The sequence below is a fragment of the Marmota marmota genome, unplaced genomic scaffold (assembly GCF_001458135.2).
Source record: "Marmota marmota marmota unplaced genomic scaffold, marMar, whole genome shotgun sequence".
In the NCBI taxonomy this organism is placed as follows: domain Eukaryota; kingdom Metazoa; phylum Chordata; class Mammalia; order Rodentia; family Sciuridae; genus Marmota; species Marmota marmota.
The window spans coordinates 30,505,981-30,527,479 of NW_026000221.1; the positions used below are offsets into that span (position 1 = coordinate 30,505,981).

Sequence of the window (21,499 nt, forward strand, 5' to 3'; positions counted from 1 at the left end):
TTCTCTCCTTGAAGCCTGTGGACGCTTGTGGGCTACCTTCCTTTTCTATGGAAGATGCTCGGGCCCGTCCTGGCCCTATGTGGAACTCTGCACAACTGTAAATAGACAAGATTCCCCAGGGTTGGCTCCTCCTAGGGTAGTACATGTGGGGTGCTTCCTCCTCTTCTCTGCTGTCTAGAATAGGCACTGTCCTGGTCCACCTGTTCTCAGATACTCATTCACATGGACATTCAGTGACAACTGCTAGTGGGACTCCTTCACTATCCTATAGGGTATTCTGTTTTGGGGGGAAGCTGGTAGGCTGGTTTGGGAACAGAGAGCCTCAAACACAGGTAACCTTTACTAGCTTTGATTCAGGTAATGATGCCAAGGATTAATCTGTGATTGTGGGAGGCCACTGGGCAGCAGCAGCTGACATGGTCCAGTATTAATTTAGTTTGACCTTTAGTAAGTTGATTTTAGTAGTGGTGCTAGCAATAACAAGAGGAAGGTAACATGGTCCTTGCCTTTAAAGAACTCATAGTTTCTGATACAATGTAACAAGTAGAACAGGTCTCAGAAGATGTAAACTGGTGGTCTACCACCATAGGTTTTATTTGGCTGGCATGATATTTACCTCTTTAAAATCTAGTTATCAATGTTTTAATATGGGGGATTTCTCATCAAAATTGGGATTCCTGGCCTCTCTTGAAAGGCAAGTGTGGCAACATTGGGTCCACCTTCCACTTCCTGATGAACTAACACCAATGTCTCCAGCCCTGCTCCTGTCTGTGGCCTGCCTGGTTTCTCTGGGCATGGAAATTTCAGACCTCGGCTCTAGGAGCAGCAAGAGGGGAACAAATAACTCTGTTGATAGGGGTAGGGTTGTGCAGACTTCTCAGGAGGGCTGAGGCCCAAATGTTTTCTCAGTAGCAGAGTGGAAGGTAGTGGTGGCCCATACATGCTGTGGCAGGGAGGGTGAGATGGAATGAGAGGCCTGTGGACTGGGGGATTCGCGGCACTTAAGTTTGGCTTTGCACCCTAGTGAATGGGAATCCCAGGCAAGAATCCCAGGTCGGATTTTCAGCAGAAATGTACAAACTGAAACAGAATCAGGAGAGAAGTCAGCTCTGAAGGCCTCTGTGTCAAATATGAATGAAGTTACTTGGGGGGATCTTGCCATAACACAGATTCTCATCCAGTAGGTCTGGGGTTAGGGACAGAGGGAGACATGTCACATTTCTAACACAATTCTGGCCCCTGGAATAGACTGAGTAGTGAGGGCTCATAACATAGTTGCAATCTGGTGGGCCATTTTGCCAATGGGATCTGGGAAATAAGATTTTTCTGGCCTCCTGACTTCACATATTTAAATTAAAAAAAAAATTAGTTGGTAACAGTTTAACATCCAGTGTTTTCACATTAAAATATGAATCTGCATTCATCATTCTCCATAATATTGCTGAATTTTATTAAATTTTTAGTATTTTTCATAATTGAAATTTGCTTGTTAGTTGATTTTTTTTTTTTTTGCTTTATTGTGTATCTCCACTAGGCAAAGACCTCATCTGTCTTACTTGAATCTAAAGTAATGTCTGGCTCATAGATTATACAGCACATATTAATTATTTGTCCAATGAATAACCAAATGTGCTTTCCTGCATGGTCACAGTCATTGACCCAGTCTGTATATATCTTCAAGATATGCCCTTGGGAATTACCCAGGCTTAGGGCATCTGAGGGGAGGAAGGAGTAGTCAGAGAACAAGAAGAAGACCTGGAGAGTGAGGGCCCAGAGGCCAAGGGAGAACAGAACCCACTGGTGGGTGATCATCAGTGTAGTCCACGCTGCTGTGGGGGTGAGGGGAGAGTGATGTATAGTGGGGAGGGGAGTCCTCAGAGGGAACCACTGGCTTTCTAGAAAGCAGTAAAAGGAGTGAACTACTGAGCTATTTGGGGCTACAAAGAATGAATGAAAGTTGCAGTTTGGCTTTTGGAAGTCTGTCTTTTTTTTTTTTTTTTTTTTTTGAGCACAGTGTGTGGACATAGGCTAAGGATCCAGTGGTGAGAAAGAGTGAAGACATGCAAAAGACATGGGGTAGAGGGTAGAAGATGTAGAGGGGTTGGGAAGGTGAAAGGGGAAAACCCATTTCTTAGGATAAGGGAAGAACAAGGATCCCAAACTCTCAAGAAATGTGTACTCCTGCTGTCCCAGTGGAGGCCGAGGCTGGAGGATGGCGAATTCAAAGCCAACTCCAGCAACTTAGCAAGATATTTAGCAACTCAGTGAGAACTTGTCTGTACATAAAATAATAAAAAAGTATTGGGGATATGGCTCAGTGGTTAAGAGCCCCTAGATTCAATCCCCTGTAGAAAAAAAAAATATTCCTCCTAGAAGGTCTCAAATGAGGGGAATACTCTAGAAACCTTTGATACAATCTGAGCAAGTAATGAATAAATATTGACATAAGCTTGGAAATGAGAAGGGCTATGTATAGCAAGTGTATCTAACTTAATAAACAATGAAGACCTAATGCTGTTGCTATTGAGTTTGCAACAGCTTTAGGTATTTTCCTCCAGTCCTGTGGCTTCTTATTTCTTCCAAGAGTTTTTCAGAAGCATGTTTTGGGTACTGACTTCATGGTTGATGAAATATTTGTAATTAAATGATAAGAACTACCTTGTCTCCAGTGCTGATAGAAGTGGGTGAGGAGAAATGCTGTTACTAAAGAGGAGAATTATGAGAAAGCTGGCTTCATCTTCAAGTCCTGTTGCTAGTCTTGACTTTATTATTTTCTGTGTTTTTACCTTGTGGTGCTCAGTAAATATTTTTTTTTTCAGTGAATGAATAAACATAAGGTTAGACTGCACACAGAGGAGTCAAAGAAATCTTGTTTACCTGGAACAGCTAGTTTCCTAGCTAGTGCAGGTTTCCATAGTTGCCTCCCCTGGTTCTGTTTTGTTTCAGCTGTAAGGGTTTCCTTCAAAGGAGTAAGTAGAAATGTTTCCCTGTGCAAGGTTGCTCTTTGGATTCATCTTACCCCGTGTCTGGGAACCTGTGCTGTCTCAGGCTGACCTCAGCCTGGCAATGATGGCCTGGCAGAGGCCTTAAAGGGTGGTTTCTGCAGTCTGGCTGTTTTCAAATTTTGGTTCTGCTGAGTTAGATGGGAGAAGTTACTTAACTTTTGGCGAATCCATTTCCTTATTTGTAAAATGGGTATAATAATATTTCCTGTCTCATAGGATGGTTTTTGAAGATGAAATAAAAATGCCCATAAAGCATGCAGCAGTGTGTCTTGCATACAGTCCTCAGGAAATGTTAGTTATTATTATTGGAAGTTACAGTTTTCCTTAATTAGTAAAAGTTAAATTTACTTACTAAATGTGATTTAATATTCTTTGAAAATACCCTGTGTGTGTGTGTGTGTGTGTGTGTGTGTGATGCTGATTTTTGGTAGTGAAAATTTGGGGGCCACCTAGGTCAACATCCTATTAACAGTTCATCCTACAATCATTTTCTGAGAGGTGAAGTGATTTGACCAAGGTAATACCACTAGTAATGAGTCAAACAAGTCTAAATATTATGTTTTTGATTCTAGATATATACTATTTTCCACTGGCCCCTACCCCTTTCCAGGTATGCCTTGATAGCTTTTCAGAAATCATGCCAAACTATGTCCCAATTCAACTGTGTCCAAGTGTGTCCCAGTAAGCCAAAGACATAAGTCACACCCAGGCTTAGGGCATCTGAGGGGAGGAAGGAGTAGTCAGAGAACAAGAAGAAGACCTGGAGAGTGAGGGCCCAGTAAGTGTGTCCCAGTAAGCCAAAGACTGGGAATTTGGAAGAGAACAGCGGTCCCCCTGGCCGGTAGAGGGCGCCTAGGCTTTGCAGACGGGTTGGCGAACGCCGCAGGGGGCGGGGCTCCGGGGAAAAGCCTCGGCCGATTTATCCAATCAGAAGCGTCTTTGTCATCGCGTTCCAGTCGGGGCGGTCGCCCGCGGAAATTTGAAATGGCTGACGGGTTGCCGTCGGGTGGAGGTCTGGGGCTTGGGGCGATGGCACTAGAGCGCACTAACTGGGCAGCCGAGGAGGAGCCGGAGCCCCTGGAGAAAGGTGAGCACCCCCAAGCCGGGCGGACAGTCTCCGTGGCGGCCTGGGGCGTCGGGACACTGGCAGGCGCCTGGGTCGCAGACCTGGCGGACTCTGCTGGCCACCGTGGCGGAGAAGGCTGTGCCAGGCCTGGACCCACTCTCAGGATGTCAAAGTTGTGAGGTACACGGGGACAGTTACCCATCTCCACCCTCTTTGGTCTCAGCTTTCCTGAGACTGGAGGAAGTTGGACTTAGGCCAGGAATTCTCAGCCTGGAAGGGTTACCGGAAGCTTTGAGCTTATCAGTTGAGCAAAGATTTTTTTTTTTTTTTCATCTGCATCTCAAAGGAGATCATAAATCACACTTCCCCTTTTTTTGAAAAAGGTAACCTTGAATAATACTTGGCCTAGTTATCTTTTCTGAACACTGAAGGCAAATGACCTGTCTAAAGGTAGGGGAGCCAATTTGGGACAGAGTTCAGAAATAGAATGCACGTTCCATAATTCTGTCTCTTCTTGGAAATTCCATTAATGGGGGGCAGTTGCCGGTAGAAGTGCTGGGAATTGAAAACAGGGTCTTGCAAACATTCTTCTACTGAGCTACATCCCCAGACCACCATTTACTTTTTTTTGTTTTTCTGACATTTTAATCTGGTTTACATTCTTTAATACTTTGAATTGTGTTGTGAAATGGAAAGAATTCTGGTCAAGTGAGAAAACATAAGTGTGACTTAATTATTAATGTATCTTTTGAACTGGCAAAAGTTGATTAGCTTCTTTTTCCCCCCTTGGAAAACAGAGCCAAAAGTTCTGTCTACAGTAAAGATGAAGTAAGATAACTGTAAAGAGTCATGTTTTTGAAGTGGTTGTAAAGAAAGACATATGCTACATGACATCACATGGGATCTTAAAAAAGCTGAACTTTGAGAAACAGCATAGATGGTGGTTACCATCAGGTGGAGAAAATAAAGAGCTGTCAAAGGACAGAGAGTTGTACTTATAAGATGAATAAGTTCTGGAAACTTAATGAACTAATGATGACTATAGTTAATAATATTGTATATTTGAAAAAAATTTATATTTATTTTTTAGTTTTAGGTGGACACAGTATCTTTATTTTTTATTTTTATGTGGTGCTGAGGATCAAACCCAGTGTCTCATACATGCTAGGCGAGTGCTCTACCACTGAGCCCCAGCCCCTGTATATCTGAAATTTATAAGAGTAGATCATAAGTGTTCTTACAAAACAACAACAACAAATCCAAAGGGGCAGGGGAGAAACGAAGGAAGGAAAGGAAACTGAGGTGATGGAAATGTTAGCTTTATTGTGGTAATTCATAATATATACTTATCAAAACATCACAATGTCACTTTAAATATATACAATTTTTATTTGTCTTTTCTACTTCTGTAAAGGTAGAAAAAGAGATAAAAAACAAAATAGCCATAAAGGATGGTGTTGTTTATAAACAAAAACATGCATGTGTACTGTAAAAGATGAAGAAATGATGTTTTTTTACTCCTAATTGAAGTGGGCATACTATTTTTACCTTCCCTTTATAGGCAAGGAAATTGAGGAATAGAGAAATTGTCGCCCAGATAGTAAGCCCTCTCTGGCTTATGTGCATCAGTGTTTGTAAACAGCAGAACTTTGAATACACTTTGGTCATCTGTGGGGTTGAGTAATTCTGATAGCCTGAACAGGGGCAAAAAATAAATGTAAGGAAGGAGAAAAGGAAGCTGAAAATAAAGGAAGGTGTGGAAAGATAGACTGCTGCTCATGACAGACTTAACTTCCTAAAATTGCCTCTGGAAACTACTCTGCCAGTCTAAATGCCACCTTGGCATTTTTTATTTAGCAACAGTTTTGTCTGTTAAAAACATCTTTCTACACAGAATTAGATATGCCACTGGCTATATCACACCTTGTGAAACATAATTATATACAGGCCAAACCTAAAGTGATTTGCATTTTCTGCTCTTTTCCTTAGACAGTCATTAAAATTGGTGAGGAGGAACCTAGTAGCCTTAGTGAAGTAAATCTTATGCTTTATTAAGACTCTTTCATCCCTCTTTATTGAGGGGCCATTGACAGACCTCACTGTGGAAAATAAGGGAGGCTTCAACTCATTTGAGAGGGACTATCAGTTCCCTCTTTTAATATAGCTTAATGGAATTATTTTTTGGGGAAAAAAACAACTGTAAGATATTTATTATAACTTGCTAATTATAGCAGTAAAAATAAAAATCCACTGTGTCCTTTAAAGGAGAACTTGGATGATTTCCACTGAATTAGAAAACAGTCTTCCTTTGTTTTCCCCCCAAACCTCACAGAACAACAAAATCCTAACCTTTGAAAAAATCTTAAGCTTTTTATTGTTTTGAAATAGAATTTGGATTTTGAGATACTTTTGTTTTATAAGCTATTTTCTTCTGACAGTGGTAGAAGTGAGTAGAACATTCATACTCAAATCCTTTTGTGTATTTTGTTTGGAATTACTAAATAAGGATGTGAAAATAGAAGCACTCTGTAAGTACAGAAGTACCTGGGATAGTTGAGCCTACTTGTTTTTGTTGTTCTTTAGGTTTGTTCCAAGATGAAGAGTCATGCAGTGATTGTAGCTACCACGATAAGCCAGTCACTAGTTTACAAAGTTTTGTGCCAGAAGGAAAAACTCTTTTCCCAGAAATTTTCCAAACAAGTCAACTTTTGTTCTATGAACGATTCAGAGCCTATCAAGATTACATTTTAGGTGAGTAGGTTGTTTTTTTCTTTTTTATCTTTTTAGTTACAAGTAGAATGTCTGTCTCAATTTCTGAGATTGCCAATTGTTGGTTTTGAGAAAGTAGATGTAAATGAATTTATTGACTTCTCTCTGATTTATGCATACTCAGTTCTTACTGTGTTTAATTTGTTTGTAGCTGACTGCAAGGCCTCTGAAGTAAGGGAATTCACAGCTGAGTTCTTGGAGAAGGTCCTTGAACCATCTGGATGGCGGGCAGTCTGGCACACTAATGTGTTTGAGGTGTTGGTTGAGGTAAATTTAATTCTATTGTTAAGATATTTGTCTTTAGCTCTAAGCAGTTACTTCAGACTGTTATAGCCAAAGTGCTTATTTTTAATTAAAGTTTATGAGCTGATTGAAAATGGCATGTTTTTCTCATCTAATTGCCACGGTGTTCTAAGCGGTTCCAGTGTATGAAGTGTTCCACAAATTTTAAAAGCTACTGAGGAGGAGCTACCAGGAAATTAAGGTGGTTTAAATTTCAGTGTCCTTTGACAAGGGGAAATGGATTATAAACCTAGGAAGTGGAGGAGGTATTTGAGATCATTTGAAAAATAAGGAGGCCTAATTATGAAGTCAACAGAGTTTTAATTAATTTTTTTTACCTTCTTAGTTTAGCCCATTAAGTAGCTTAAACCAAATAGGCATTTTAAAACTCATCCATTTTTTTTTGTCTAACAAATTTGTAGGAATGTGGTTAATGGTTAATCTCTTGCTAGTGTGTCCCACTGCAAAAAATAAAACAATCTTATTTTTCAACTGACTGGGCCCTTCACATTAAACTTGCATTCTAATATTAGCTGTGAGTTTTTCTCAGTGTTTGTTAACTGAACCACAAAAAGCCCTGTTAAACCAGGGAGTATGAATTCAGTGTGGCTGTGGCTCCTTTAGAAAATGACATCCCATACTGCTGTGATTATGTATGAAGAAGTGGGTTATAGCTGTTCTGTGCGAATTTTTAAATTTTGGATTATGCTGATGTCCTTACTTGAAGTTCAGATCTGTTAATTTAGTTATGGTAATGCTCCTCTTCCCCTCCAATCAATTTTCTAAAAGCAGTCAAAGGCATTGTCTTAAAAGACTAGTGTGCCATTTCTCTATTTAAAACCGCTAATGCATTGCACTTACCAAGGGCTTAGTGTTTACTTAATGTCTTCTCACTGTGCTGGAGAACAGGTATAATCCAAGTTCCTTCTGATGTCCTTTGTGTCCTGGTCACTTTGCCTTTCTCATCTCTTGCTGCCTCTGCTCACTCCCAGTCTACTCCCTTTGGTTCCAGCAAGAAGCACTGCCTTTCTTCTCCTCCAGATGTGAAGCTTGTCTCTACCCCAGGACTTTTGCACTTTCCCTGCTGTTAGATTGCTGCTTCCTTTTTATTCTTCTCAGCTTAGAGGTGACTTAGCCTGGTCATCCCAGCAAAACCTGGTCATCATACCTGCTTATTATTCTCTGTCACATACTTATCACCATCTTGTTTATTTTTCTTCCTGATTACAATATAAACACCATGAAGGTAAAAGCCAGACCCCTCTTGTTTTCCCTTTATATTACAAAAGAAGACTCCCCGTCCCCATTTCCAGCTTTTAAAAAAATTAGGCTATCAGTAGTGTTTTGTATGTGTATCTTAATTTTGATTTACATGTGTTAAGTGACATTTTAAATTTTAGGTTACAGATGTGGACTTTGCAGCCTTGAAGGCAGTCGTGAAGCTTGCTGAACCCTATGTCTGTGACTCTGAAGTGAACACTTTTACCTTGGATTGTGTGAAAGAGCTCCTGGAGCTGAAGGAATGTCGGTTGCCCCTGCAGGAGTTGTGGGTGGTGTTTGATGGTTCTGGAGTATTTGACCAGACAGCCCTTGCAATTGAGCATGTCAGGTAGGAAGAGAAGTTGGTAAAAATAACCTTGTGGCCCAAAACTTTGGATGAAGTGATGTTCTTGTCTCTGTTAGAGACAAGATTTAAAAACTCAAAATGTAAACTTTGTCACCGCAATGTGTGTGTGTATTTTTTGGTCCTGGGGATTGAATCCAAGGATGCGTTACCACTAAGCTACATCTCAGGCCTTTTTATTTTTTATTTTGAGACAGGGTATCACAAAGTTGCTGAGGCTTGCCTTGAACTTGTGATTCTCCTGCCTCAACCTTCTAAGTTGCTGGAATTACATGTGTGCACGGCCATGCCTGGCTGTCACTGTAATATTTTAAAATATTCAAAGATTAGGAGAATCTTGATTTATTTTTTTTTTATTTTTTATTTTTTTGCAATGCTGGAGGTTAAACCTAGGGCCTTGTGCCTGATAGGTAGGTGCTCTACCACTGAGACACACTTCTAGCCCCTAGGAGAATCTTTATTAAATAAAAAAAAATTTTTTTTAAAATGCTTTAAATGTTCATTTTATTATCATTTCAAACTTATATAAGAAACTGGAAAAGACTGGTATAAGGAATACCTGTTTAGCCTTCACTGAATTTCCCCAAATGTTAACATAAGATAGGAGATTCTCAATTTGGTTTGTATAGATTTAGAAACTGCCTTGAAAGTTGTGGATGCTAAGGCTTTTGGCTGGTGTATTTGAATATAAGAGGATAGAAAGAAAGGAAAGGAAGTAAAGAAAGTGGTATAGTATGATCTATGTGTTGATAAGACAATACACTTTTTTTTTAAAGGATGTGTCTGGTCAGAAGGTATTTTCTCAGGCTGCTTTCTGAATCTTTTTAGAGGATGTGTTCATGTGTCCTTTTTGGCATGGTTTATTTCCACTTGCACAAGTGTTCTCTTCTTTGTCCCTTAAGTGAGAAAGCCAGCCCATGATACCTGGATTGACTGGTATGCTTTTAAAATACTTCAGATAAGTCTTTTATCAAATAGATCTTAATACAGCTTGCTTTTTTTTTTTTTTTTCCGATCTTCTTATATAAAGAAAGCTTACTTTTAATTCAAAATGGATGTATATTCCTCTAGGAAGTGGAAGACTAGATAATGTAATGATCATAATAGTAATAATGTTGTGTGATGTTTTTGTAGTTGAATAAGTACTTTCTATTAGGGTAGCTGGTACAAATATCCATGAGATGTCAGAAGCAAGGTCTGAGACATTCTGCTTCTTTGTAGAGTTTTCAACTTGAGACATAGTTCTGAGTTCAAGCAAAGGTTTATTGATAGAAAATATCTGCCAGGCTGCCCTTCTGCATGGCGCAGCAGCCAGTATTACTTGAATGGAAACTTAAATATCTTTTGGACAAGGAAAAAGAGCAAGCTAGAACTGAACTTGGGTGCAGGTGGTTTGGTAACAACAGTTTTTTGTGTTTAGGGGACACCCCTTGACAGGGGTGGTGTTACGGGAACAGGGTATCTTAAGTTTCTTTTTCTTGGCAGTTTCAATTTCGGGTCAAGGTAGAGTCCCAGAACCAAAATGGAGTTACTAATGTTTAGAGACCCAACACTTTCCAGTTTCTATACCATTAGTGAGTTAACCTGATTAACTTAAGTTGAATACAAAGAAGCAGAATGTCTCAGACTTTGCTTCTGACATCTCGTGGAAAATTTCTAATTGTGTGGAAGAACATTTAGCTCTAGATGTTCAGTATTAGGCCAAGCAATATAAATCCGAAGAACTGGTTTCTGTCCAAAGCCAAAATAACTTCTTTGTGTTTTTCTTTTGTTAAAAAGAAAACCTGTCAGTTGATGCAATTGAAGGTAAGCTATAACTGATGGATTTAGGAAATTAGGAGTCTAGGAACTAATCTCTTTTATGATGTTAGAAGTTAGTAGAAAGAAAAGTACCTAGATTGGTTATATTGTTTGAAGAGGAGCCTGGCTCAATTTACTCTTCATTTGGAGAGCTCAGATTCTGATCAGAGAAGGTCGAATTAAGAGGATTTTCACTTGTTAATGATTCAATAAATATTTGAGTGGTGGGTCCTCAGTGTGACTGGTACACAAAGCTGACCCAAGCACCATCATCAGGAAGTTGTTAGTTAAACATGTGCTATGAGCCTTGATGACATAACCACCCTAAAATATATCTATGATTGGAAATGGCATTGAGTGCTATGAAGAATTACAGAGTTTCCAAAGACTAGGTTAGGTTCTATTGTTATTTCCTGAGGAAATGACATTTGAGGTTGGGTCTGAAGGGCTAGCTGAAGGAGGCGCAGGTGCAGGAAACAGGTGCAGGAACTGAGTAAGTTTAGGGAACTGAAAGGTCAGTAAGGTCAGAACACAGTGCTGGGAGAGAACCAGGAAACCAGGCTGGAGAGGCTGGCATGGGTCAAAGGTATAGGGATTTGTTAGCCAATTAATCATTTTTTTTGTCTTTAAGAGGAGTGGGAAGCCATTGAAGAGTTTTCATTCTTGAGAGAATATGATCAGTTTTATGCTTTGAAAGGTTTATACAGCTGGGCATGGTGATGCATGCCTCTAATCCCAGCGGCTCGGGAGACTGAGGCAGGAGGATTTCGAGTTCAAAGTCAGACTCAACAATAGTGAGGCTCTAAGCAACTCAGTGAGACCCTGTCTCTAAATAAAATACAAAAAAAGGGCTGGGGATGTGGCTCAGTGGTTGAGTGCTTCTGAGTTCAATCCCTGGCCTCCCCCCTACTCAAAAAAAAGTTCATTCTAGCTTCTGTGTGGAAAATGAATGGAGGGAGATTGAATAGGGAGGTCAATTAAGAAGCAAGACAAAGAAAGTGGGAATACTGAGAGGACAGATAGAGCCTGATGAAAAAGTGGAGTGGTTGGGACATGGTGGGGAAGATGTGAGGATTGAGAAAGGTAAGACTGGATATGGAAACAGTCAAGACTAACTCCCAAGTTTCTGGATTGAAAGAATAAACACTGGAAGAGGTGCTGATGTGAATGATAAGTAAGTGCCTGGTAGCATGCTGGTAAGGAGGATATTTGAGCTGAGTTATGAAATGTAAATCTAAGTTTACCAGGTGGAGAAGTTGGAAGGCTTCTGACCAGCATCTTACATGGAAGTTTGAAAGAATTTGTGAAGTTAGGAGTTTACATGCAAGGCCTCTGAGGCAGGAGATGTGCTTTAGAGTTAGAATATTAATTCTTGTAATATCACCAAGCTTAGGACTTCATTCTGAGGGCAAAAAGCAGAGATTTTTTTTTTTTTTTTTTAAATGAGGCATCTTGAAGTTAAGTTAAAACAAACAAACAAACAAACAAAAAAAAAAAACCAAACCAACCAAACAAAAAAACCATTCTTCAGATGGTGAAGAGACCCACCACCTAATCTACAAGAATTAAGACCTGGCTTCATTTTCTGCATTCCTTCCTTTTCACAGCAGAACTTGAAAAGTTATATATAGTCACATGTTCTTCCTGGCATTCTAGTAATACTCCCACTTCATCACTGAAATTTTGCTCAAGGTTGCTAAAGACTTCTGTGTTTTCATATCCAGTTGATACTTCTCTGATCTCATCTTGGTTGGCTGCATTCTGGGCATCTGGTCATTCCCATTTTCTTAACACACTCTCCTTCAGCTTCTGGGACACTGCTGTTCAGATGCTATCTCAGACTTGCTTCTCAGTCATCCTGGCCAGCTTTCCTCTTGTGCTCAAACTGTAGAATATTGGAGTTTCCCAGGGATCAGTCCTATGTCATTGTCTTAGTCTGTTTCTGTTATACTAATATCACTGACTGGGTAAATCTATAAACAATGGTTTCTTTTGGCACATGGTTCTGGAGATTAGTAAAGAGCATGATAAAGCTCTCATGACTTCTTTTTTTTTTTTTTTTTTTTTTTTTTTTNAGTGTGACTGGTACACAAAGCTGACCCAAGCACCATCATCAGGAAGTTGTTAGTTAAACATGTGCTATGAGCCTTGATGACATAACCACCCTAAAATATATCTATGATTGGAAATGGCATTGAGTGCTATGAAGAATTACAGAGTTTCCAAAGACTAGGTTAGGTTCTATTGTTATTTCCTGAGGAAATGACATTTGAGGTTGGGTCTGAAGGGCTAGCTGAAGGAGGCGCAGGTGCAGGAAACAGGTGCAGGAACTGAGTAAGTTTAGGGAACTGAAAGGTCAGTAAGGTCAGAACACAGTGCTGGGAGAGAACCAGGAAACCAGGCTGGAGAGGCTGGCATGGGTCAAAGGTATAGGGATTTGTTAGCCAATTAATCATTTTTTTTGTGTGTGTGTGTGTGGTGCTGGGGATTGAACCCAGGGCCTTGTGCATGCAAGGCAAGCACTCTACCAACTGAGCTATGTCCCCAGCCCTCTCATGACTTCTTAATACTGTTACATTGGCATTTCAATTTCAACATGAGTTTTGGAGAGGGATATTCAAAGCATAATAGCCATTTACTCTTTTATCCTTGATTAACTTTGGAGGCACATTAGAATCATCTGGGTTATTTTCTTTATAGAAATATTCCAAGTAATATATGAAGAAGGAATGATAGAATATCAGTATTTTATAACCACTAATAACATAAAGCTTATAGGGAGTGATCATCAATGGCTGCTAGGTGAAAAACTGATAAGGAACTTTGTAGTGAGTGAAATCAGGCTGACAATGCCTGAATTCATCTATCAGTTTTAACCTCATGGAAAAGAATGGCCAGGCATTATGTGCTTCCTGATAGAGATATATTATACCTCCCTTAGGGTATTCTTGCCAGAAATCTTACCTAAAGCTGATCAAGCTACTAGATGTTACTATCATTTTACTAGAAATAAAGGAAACAAAAGACTGTGTTAAGTGACCCTATTGGGATGTAATTAACAAAATTCAGAGTGTGGGAAACTATTAAGTAAATTCCATGGTGAAAAAGAGGAAGGAGTAATCTATAAAATAATTTAAGAGCTATATTGATTAAATGCAACAGCTGACCCTTGTCTGATCCTGATAAAACCCTGTAAAACAAGAGCAAGAGACAATTGGGAAAATTTGAACACTAACTGTATAATTAATAATATAAGGAATGAAAACTTTCTTTTTGGTATAAAGATTTATTTTATAGACAATACTAAAAATTTATGAATGATATTGGTGAGATTTGCTTCAAAATATTCAGTGTTAGAGTGATGGGGGAGGAGCAGAGATAAGTGGGTGAGGTAGAGATGATAATGAGTTGATAATTGTTGAAGCAGGGTGATGAATACACGGTATTCATGACACTGTGTTCTCTGTTGTATGTGTTTGAACTTTTTTAAAAAAAGTTAAAATCATTTTGGCAGCTTTAAAAAAATATAAATATAAATGCTGATTTTTCTCACCATACTGAGAGGTTATGATTTATTAGTCTAGAACAGGGAATACATTTTTAAAACATCCCTGGGGACTCTAATGTGTAGCCAGGGTTGAGAACTATTGCTTTATATTATGTCCCTAGATGATCTCATCTATTGCTTTAATACCATCAATATGTTGCCCCTACCAGATTTATATCTACACTTGACCTTTCCCTAGAGCTCTGGGGTTCTGTATTCATCTGCATACTGGACATCATCCATTTGCAGATCAATAGGCATCTTAACTGGAACACTTTAAAAACAGAACTCTTTATTTTTAACCCCAAACCTGTTTTTCTCCCCCTTCTTTTCCATCTCAACAATGGCATTATAATATTATTTATTATTGATAATCAATAAATAGTCCCGATAAAAAGAAATTTCTAACAGAAACAATGTTGTGGAAAAACTTTTCCAGCTGATCTGAAGATCTGTATTTTATATGACTCATGACTGTCAATTATAGCAAATAACACAGTGTTCACATATATTAGAGAATGTTGTGAAAATAGTTGTAAGTAGCTGTAAATGGTAGGATTGTTTTGATTTTCTCTTTAGTTCTCATCACTCCAAAACTCCAATATACTGAGCCAGTGATTGAATTTAAATGATACTAAGCTCTTTTTCAGATTTTTCTACCAAAACATTTGGAGGAGTTGGGATGAAGAAGAGGAGGATGAGTATGATTATTTTGTCAGATGTGTTGAACCTCGATTGAGATTGTGAGTACTTATTACTGACCTCATATGTGTTGCAAAATGGATTTTTTTTAACCTTTTTTTAAAATTCTACCCGTGTGATACACATATCACATGCCCCAGATGTCATAGACAAAAACAGATCAATGTACAAATAGTACAAGTTATTAGATGAAGCTTGTGTGAAGTTTAGACACCAGCATTTAAATTTATGAACTAAGTTTAAAAGCAGAGAATTCAAGAACATTTAAATTATAACTCACTATTTATGAATATGAATAAAATTCAATTGAGCTAGTGTGTTAAAAGCCTTTTGTTAAAGACAATTGTTAGAAAAATAGTGAAATTATTTGAATTACCGAAGACTCCTTTGCTTTAAATTTTTAAAGACTACTTTTAAAGTATATGGTTTTATTCTAATGTTTTGTCAAGCAAGCTCTTGCTTTATTTGACAAATAGTTAAAAATATTAAATCATTAATATTGGTAGAATGAAAATTTCCAAAATACCAAAGTACATTTTTGTAATTCATCATATTTTGGTGGGGAAAAACCTTTCCATACAAAAATATAAAAATTAACTCTGTATCCTAAACTGTTGTTCTATACTGACCTTAAATGTGGTATTCATTTATCATTCCACTAGATGGTAGTCTAAGACCAGTTATTTTCTTGTATTCATAAATTGTAATTTAATAGGCAGTGCTGCAATGAGAATAAAATTAGAACTTGCACTCCAAAAAAAGAATTATGGGAGACGATTTTTTTCTTGTATGAAGGATGATTTGACTGTATAAGATAAGGCAGTAAGCCTTCACATTTTTGTGGAATCCAACTTGATTTAGTAAGTTTCTCTTGGTTTCAATAGTAAATAATAATAAAATAAAAAATATGTGAAACTCTGGCTAACGATTCTTACTTGTTTAGAATTATGTATGTCTGATTTCAGCTCTTCAAAAATTGACTATGTTTTCTATTCAGTCCTTCCAGTTTTTTCATTGTGTCTATTCTGTTTTCCCACAATGTACTCTAATGACAGATTTTCGATAAACTTGAATATTTTCTTGGTTTGTGATATTTGCTCTTAAACAGTAATGATCGGTTTTGATTGAAGTGAAATGTAATGGTAGGTGACTATCATGCATATCTGGCAAATTCGATCTTGGAGAAAAATTGTATTCTGATTTGACAGCTTTGCATGTGCTAACAAGAAGTGATTTACATACATACTCTGTATATCACCAGCAGATGGAAAAGCATAAGGCAGAAATGGTTTGGGTTATGAAGAAGAAACTACAGTGCTTGGTGGAGAAACTGGAATTTTATTAAATGTAGGCAGATCTGAAATGGTTCTTTAGCTAAGATAGGAATAGAGCGTCAATAGACAAGATTTAAAAGGAATCAAATCATACTGTCTTGATTTTATACTGTGTGGTAAATATTTTTCCTTTCTAATTCAAAACAGCATTCCAGAATTTAGGAGTCTGAGATACAAATGTTGGTTCATTGCATCCAGACCATGAAGTATCAATATGACGAGGAGAAATAAACTGATTACCATGGGTGTTAGAAATACTGAGACTCATTTTAAAATTTGAGCCTTAATCTTCACAGTTTAATAGACCTGATCAGTCAGTTGTTTGCTCCCTGATTTCTTTTTTGCAAAGTGAATTTAAATCTTTAAATAATTATGGATTAACCAAAGCAGAGGAAATCCTTGCTTTTTTTTTTTTTTTCAAGATTGGCCTAATTTATTTACTTGAAAAATGGGGAAAGAATTACTTTTTATTTGTTTTTAATACTATTTGAGTGTTCACCATAATTTGGTGTAAATTTATTTAGGATTATGGTTCTGTTCCTTGATCTTATTCAGAGCATAACTAAGTAAAACAAAAACAAAACAAATGAAATCATCACCTAAAGCAATAGTTCTCAACCTTAGCTATATTAACATCTAGGGAACTTTAAAAATTACTTCTAGCTGGTGCTGTGGCACACACTTGTAATCCTAGTGGATGCTGAGGCAGGAGGATTGTAAATTCAAAGCCAGCCTCAGCAATTAGCAAGGCCCTAAGCAACTTAGCAAGACCCTGTCTCAAAATAAAAAGATAAAAAGGGTTGGGGATGTGGCTCAGTTTTTTAAGTTAACTTAAAATTAACTCTGTATCCTAAACTGTTGTTTTACACTGACCTTCTTAAATGTGGTATTCATTTATCATTCCACTAGATGGCAGTCTAAGACCAGTTATTTTCTTGTATTCATGAATTGTAATTTAATAGGCAGTGCTTCAATGAGAATAAAATTAGAACTTGCACTCCAAAAAAAGAATTATGGGTCTGAGATACAAATGTTGGTTCATTGAAACAACACCAAAACCAAAACCAAAACAACTTTTAGAGACCCATTTAATTGGTCTGGATGGGGGTCTAGGCATCTGTATTTTTGAAAGCTCCCCAGGTGAGTTGAAGCTAGGGTTGAGAAGCGCTGGCCTAAGTCATTGCTAGTCAGTGTGTTTTTAACTAAGAAATAAAGCAGTTATTTAAAAACTGTATGTAATGGCAGTAATCTTATTTTATTTTCAAAACTATTGATTTCCTTTTTTCTGTTTCATTAATTTTATATCCATTAACTTATACATTCCCAAATTATTTTATTGCACCCAGAAATACTTCTTGATATGTCTTTACAGAATTTCAAAGGCTATCTCTAATAACTTCCTGAGATAATTTTTGTGCATTAAATGCAGGCAGAGCTAGATAATTTAAATAATTTCTCATTTTTAATCCTATAAATCTGGTAATCTTAAAAATTGTAAAACAATTTTAGATACTTCCCTTCCTATCCCCACTCTCAAATTCCTTAAATAAGACTCAAATTGAGTCTCAAATAAAACTTGAAATCTTATTGTTAGGATTCTTTTTGTGTGTATGTGTGTTACTAGGGGTTTAACCCTGGGGTACTCTACCACTGAACTACACCCCCAACCCTTTTTATTTTTTTATTTTGAGACAGCGTCTTGTTAAGTTGCTGAGGCTCTTCTGGAATTTGCAGTCCTCCTGCCTCAGCCTTTTAGTTGCTGGGATTACAGGTATTTACCACCATGCCCAGCTTGAATCTTAATATATGAGGAGAAAATACTTTCTTATTGGATAATGATTACACATTATGCAGCATGAACTGACACTGTTTTAAAAATACAATGCTTGGATTTAAGGAAAAAAAAAAAAAAAACTCCTCAAAAGAAGAAAAGTTAGTGACCCTAATGAAGCTGTTCTTCATACTTCCAATTGCTTTCACTTATAATGGAGTGCTATTCAGAGCAACTTAACGTATACCTGAGTATATACTATAACTTGCTGGATCTTTGAGAACTAAATGAGCTGTCTTAATGATAAGAAAATTTACTTGGAAGGCAATGGATTTCAATTTACTTTCAGGTATTATGATATTCTTGAAGACCGAGTTCCTTCAGGACTTGTTGTTGACTACCATAATCTGTTGTCTCAATGTGAGGAGAGTTACAGGAAATTTCTAAATCTGAGAAGCAGTTTGTCAAATTGTAATTCTGATTCTGAGCAGGAAAATATCTCCATGGTGGAAGGATTAAAATTGTATTCGGAGATTGAACAGTTGAAACAAAAGCTAAAACTCATTGAGAATCCTTTGTTGAGGTATGTGTGTCTTTGTTTTTCTTAACTAGTCCTTATTAGCTATCTTACTGAGAATTAATGGATGTATTTGGTTTCTTTAAGATATGTGTTTGGTTATCAGAAGAACTCTAATATTCAAGCAAAGGGCATCCGTCCAAATGGCCAGAAGGTCACCCATGTGGTCTCATCCACCATGATGACTGGTCTACTTCAGGCTCTGCTCAGGGACAAGCTTTGTGAAGAGCATTGTGAGGGGGAAATAGAAGTTCAGGTAAAAGGGGGGTTGTTTGCTCCAGGTGACTTCGCCTTTTGATTCATACCAGATTTTTATGCATTCTACAAAGTGTTTATAGAAGCTTTCTAGGGTTGATTTTCTGTGAAATGAGAAATATTAAGAGCACTGTCTTTTGTTAACAATAGTGACTTTAATAAAAGCATGCTTGGGGCTCAATGCACTATCACAGGAGACACTTAATGCAGTTTGTGCTCCATTTTAAAGGTCAGACATGAAGACACTTGCAATAATACTCAAGTTGCAATGTTCAACCGTATTGCAATATATTGTTGTTTTCTAGTTCCACAGAGATCCATTGTCTGCTATAAATGCTTGCTTTGAAGGTGACACTGTTATTGTTTGTCCTGGTCATTACATGGTACATGGCACATTCTCCATTGCTGATTCCATTGAATTGGAAGGTGAGTATGGATGATAATACATATAAATATTTATATGCATACATATAAATAAGCAGTAAATCAATGATTGTGTTGAAGTTCCAAGAATGTAATTTCAACCCATTTGGTTTCAAGTGAGATGCCTTGAAACATTAAGGGTATTTAAAGCTTTCAGGGTTGACCCAGTGTTTGAGCAACTTGAATCATAGGTCCTCGAGACAGTATGTATGTTGGGAAGATGTTTACAGGCATATTTTTTTTAAGACCATTAGGAAGAAGTGTACTTTCTAGATTATATGTAGTTTGTGGAAAAGAAGTCTAATTTTTGGGATGGAAAAATATTCCCAGCAAAATATAATCATATATCTATGTGTATGTCTATGTTTAATATTTTCTTATCTGTTGCTTGCTCTTAGGCCATACATTTTGTGGCTACCTTGGTACCTGATTTTTTTGTTTGTTTTGTTTTAAAGTTAGCTTATTTTTATAAAAGATATTTTTGAAAAGTGCATTTAACTTGAATTGGTACAAAAATTATCTTAATTCTTTAAAAGCTTACTGAATGTCATAAATACTACATTTTGTATCCTGGCTAAAGTATACTTTTTAGAACATCAATATTGGAAGGTTGTATTAAAAGCAACTTTTTTTTTTTTTAGTTGATAGATCTTTATTTATTTGTATATGGTGCTAAGAATTGAACCCAGTGCCTCATGTATGCTAGGCAAGCGTGCTACCACTGAGCCACAACCCAACCCCTTAAAAGCAACTTTTTAATAGTAATAATCTTAAAGTTCATTCAGAATGATTTCTAAATTTAGTTTAGTTTACAATTATTCATTTTGGTTCTGCATATTTCTATAAAGTCAAATTTAGATGCACCTGTTCAACTATTTACCAGAACAGCTTCAAGTTAGTAATAAAGCTTGTAATGCAAAAAAAAAAAAAAAAAAAAGCATATATCATTTTGTGACTTAAGCAGCTGTTCACAAATGGCTAAAGCTATGTTCTTTATCTTGTCAAAACTTCTTAATGGAAGCAAGACTGGGAGTTTAATTTCCTGCTGTTCACTACTATATCATCGCCCCCTTTTTTGTTTTATGTATATAATTTTTGTTTTTTATCCTCTCCAATATTTGATTTATCATAGATGTATGTATATAAAAACACATCTGCAGGGTAAATCACTGCAATAAAAACACTTTATTTTTTGGCATAGTGAAAATAACATTGATATTATATTGTTTGGTGGATAAAGTTCTTTCTAGATTGGTGAAGAAATAATAATGTAATTGCCAGGGTGTTATAAATAACCATAGAATTCTGATGGGTGAGTATAAAAATGACTATAAATTTACTAACCGAGGGCATTTCTAAGAATTGGAGAATCAGATGGGATCTGCAGTGTGAATGTGTGGAGTACTAGTGATTCATCGCTAACACTTGTAACAAGTGTTACAAGTGTATTGAGTACCTACTGTGGGCAGGTTTCATAAATATGTGCAGGGTGAATAGCTCTTAGAGTAGGGCTTTTTTGTTTAAAAAATCTATTCAATTAGGTGATGGTTTTGTTTTTAACTGCTAAGAATACAAAATTTGTATAATAATCTCAGGTTTTTTCCTAATTTAAGACCATTAGGAAGAAGTGTACTTTCTAGATTATATGTAGTTTGTGGAAAAGAAGTCTAATTTTTGGAATGGAAAAATATTCCCAGCAAAATATAATCATATATCTATGTCTATGTCTATGTTTAATATTTTCTTATCTGTTGCTTGCTCTTAGGCCATACATTACATTTTTTTATTTTTCTGAAGATAAACAATGATTGTTATAGGAAATATGCAAAGTACAGACAGACACATACAAAGAATCAGAAACAACTCAATCCAATTATCCAATGTCCACCCTGGTAGCATTCTTGTGTTTGGAGTCTTAGTGCCCCTCAAGGCTTGTCTAAACTCTTCAAGTAGCTTTGCCTGTTCAATGCTGTTACCACTTTCATCTACTCAAGCAAAGACTCTTCTTTATGAAAAGCCTAGAAAAAACAATTACCAGACATCCAGATACTTAACTATCTCTTTAGAGAGAGTTTTTTCTTACAGCTTTGTTTGTGTGCTTCTGTTTTATGATGAAAGGAAATTCTCTAGTTTTCTGTAAGAGCATCCAGAGGCTTGGCCTGCATTATTAGTTGGATTAAGACTTTGTTGGGTACAATGATGTGCACCTGTATTCCCAGCTACTGGGCAGGTGCAGGCAGGAGGATTGCTTGAGCCCAGGAGTTTGAGGCTAGCTTAGGCAGCATTAGTAACACCCTATCTCAAAAAAAAAAAAAAAAAAAAAAAAAAAAAAAAAAAAAAAAAA

At 37.1% G+C, this 21,499-nt stretch overlaps 1 protein-coding gene across 3 annotated transcripts in view; it reads left to right on the top strand.

The window, feature by feature from the left end:
- Positions 1 to 3,942: 3,942 nt before the first annotated feature.
- Positions 3,943 to 21,499, top strand: part of Shcbp1 (SHC binding and spindle associated 1) — a 26,814-nt gene continuing 9,257 nt past the window's right edge. Inside the window, exons 1-8 of one of the 3 annotated variants that reach the window (XM_015488781.2) lie at positions 3,943 to 4,092; positions 6,655 to 6,822; positions 6,992 to 7,107; positions 8,523 to 8,731; positions 14,744 to 14,836; positions 18,250 to 18,483; positions 18,565 to 18,733; positions 19,038 to 19,158. In XM_015488781.2, coding sequence (XP_015344267.1) covers positions 3,990 to 4,092; positions 6,655 to 6,822; positions 6,992 to 7,107; positions 8,523 to 8,731; positions 14,744 to 14,836; positions 18,250 to 18,483; positions 18,565 to 18,733; positions 19,038 to 19,158 — 1,213 coding nt within the window. In that variant the 5' untranslated portion in view covers positions 3,943 to 3,989. Of the gene's footprint in view, positions 4,093 to 6,073; positions 6,271 to 6,654; positions 6,823 to 6,991; positions 7,108 to 8,343; positions 8,369 to 8,522; positions 8,732 to 14,743; positions 14,837 to 18,249; positions 18,484 to 18,564; positions 18,734 to 19,037; positions 19,159 to 21,499 lie in introns of those variants that run through there. The other 2 variants (XM_015488782.2, XM_048792261.1) reach the window with 2 other exon arrangements.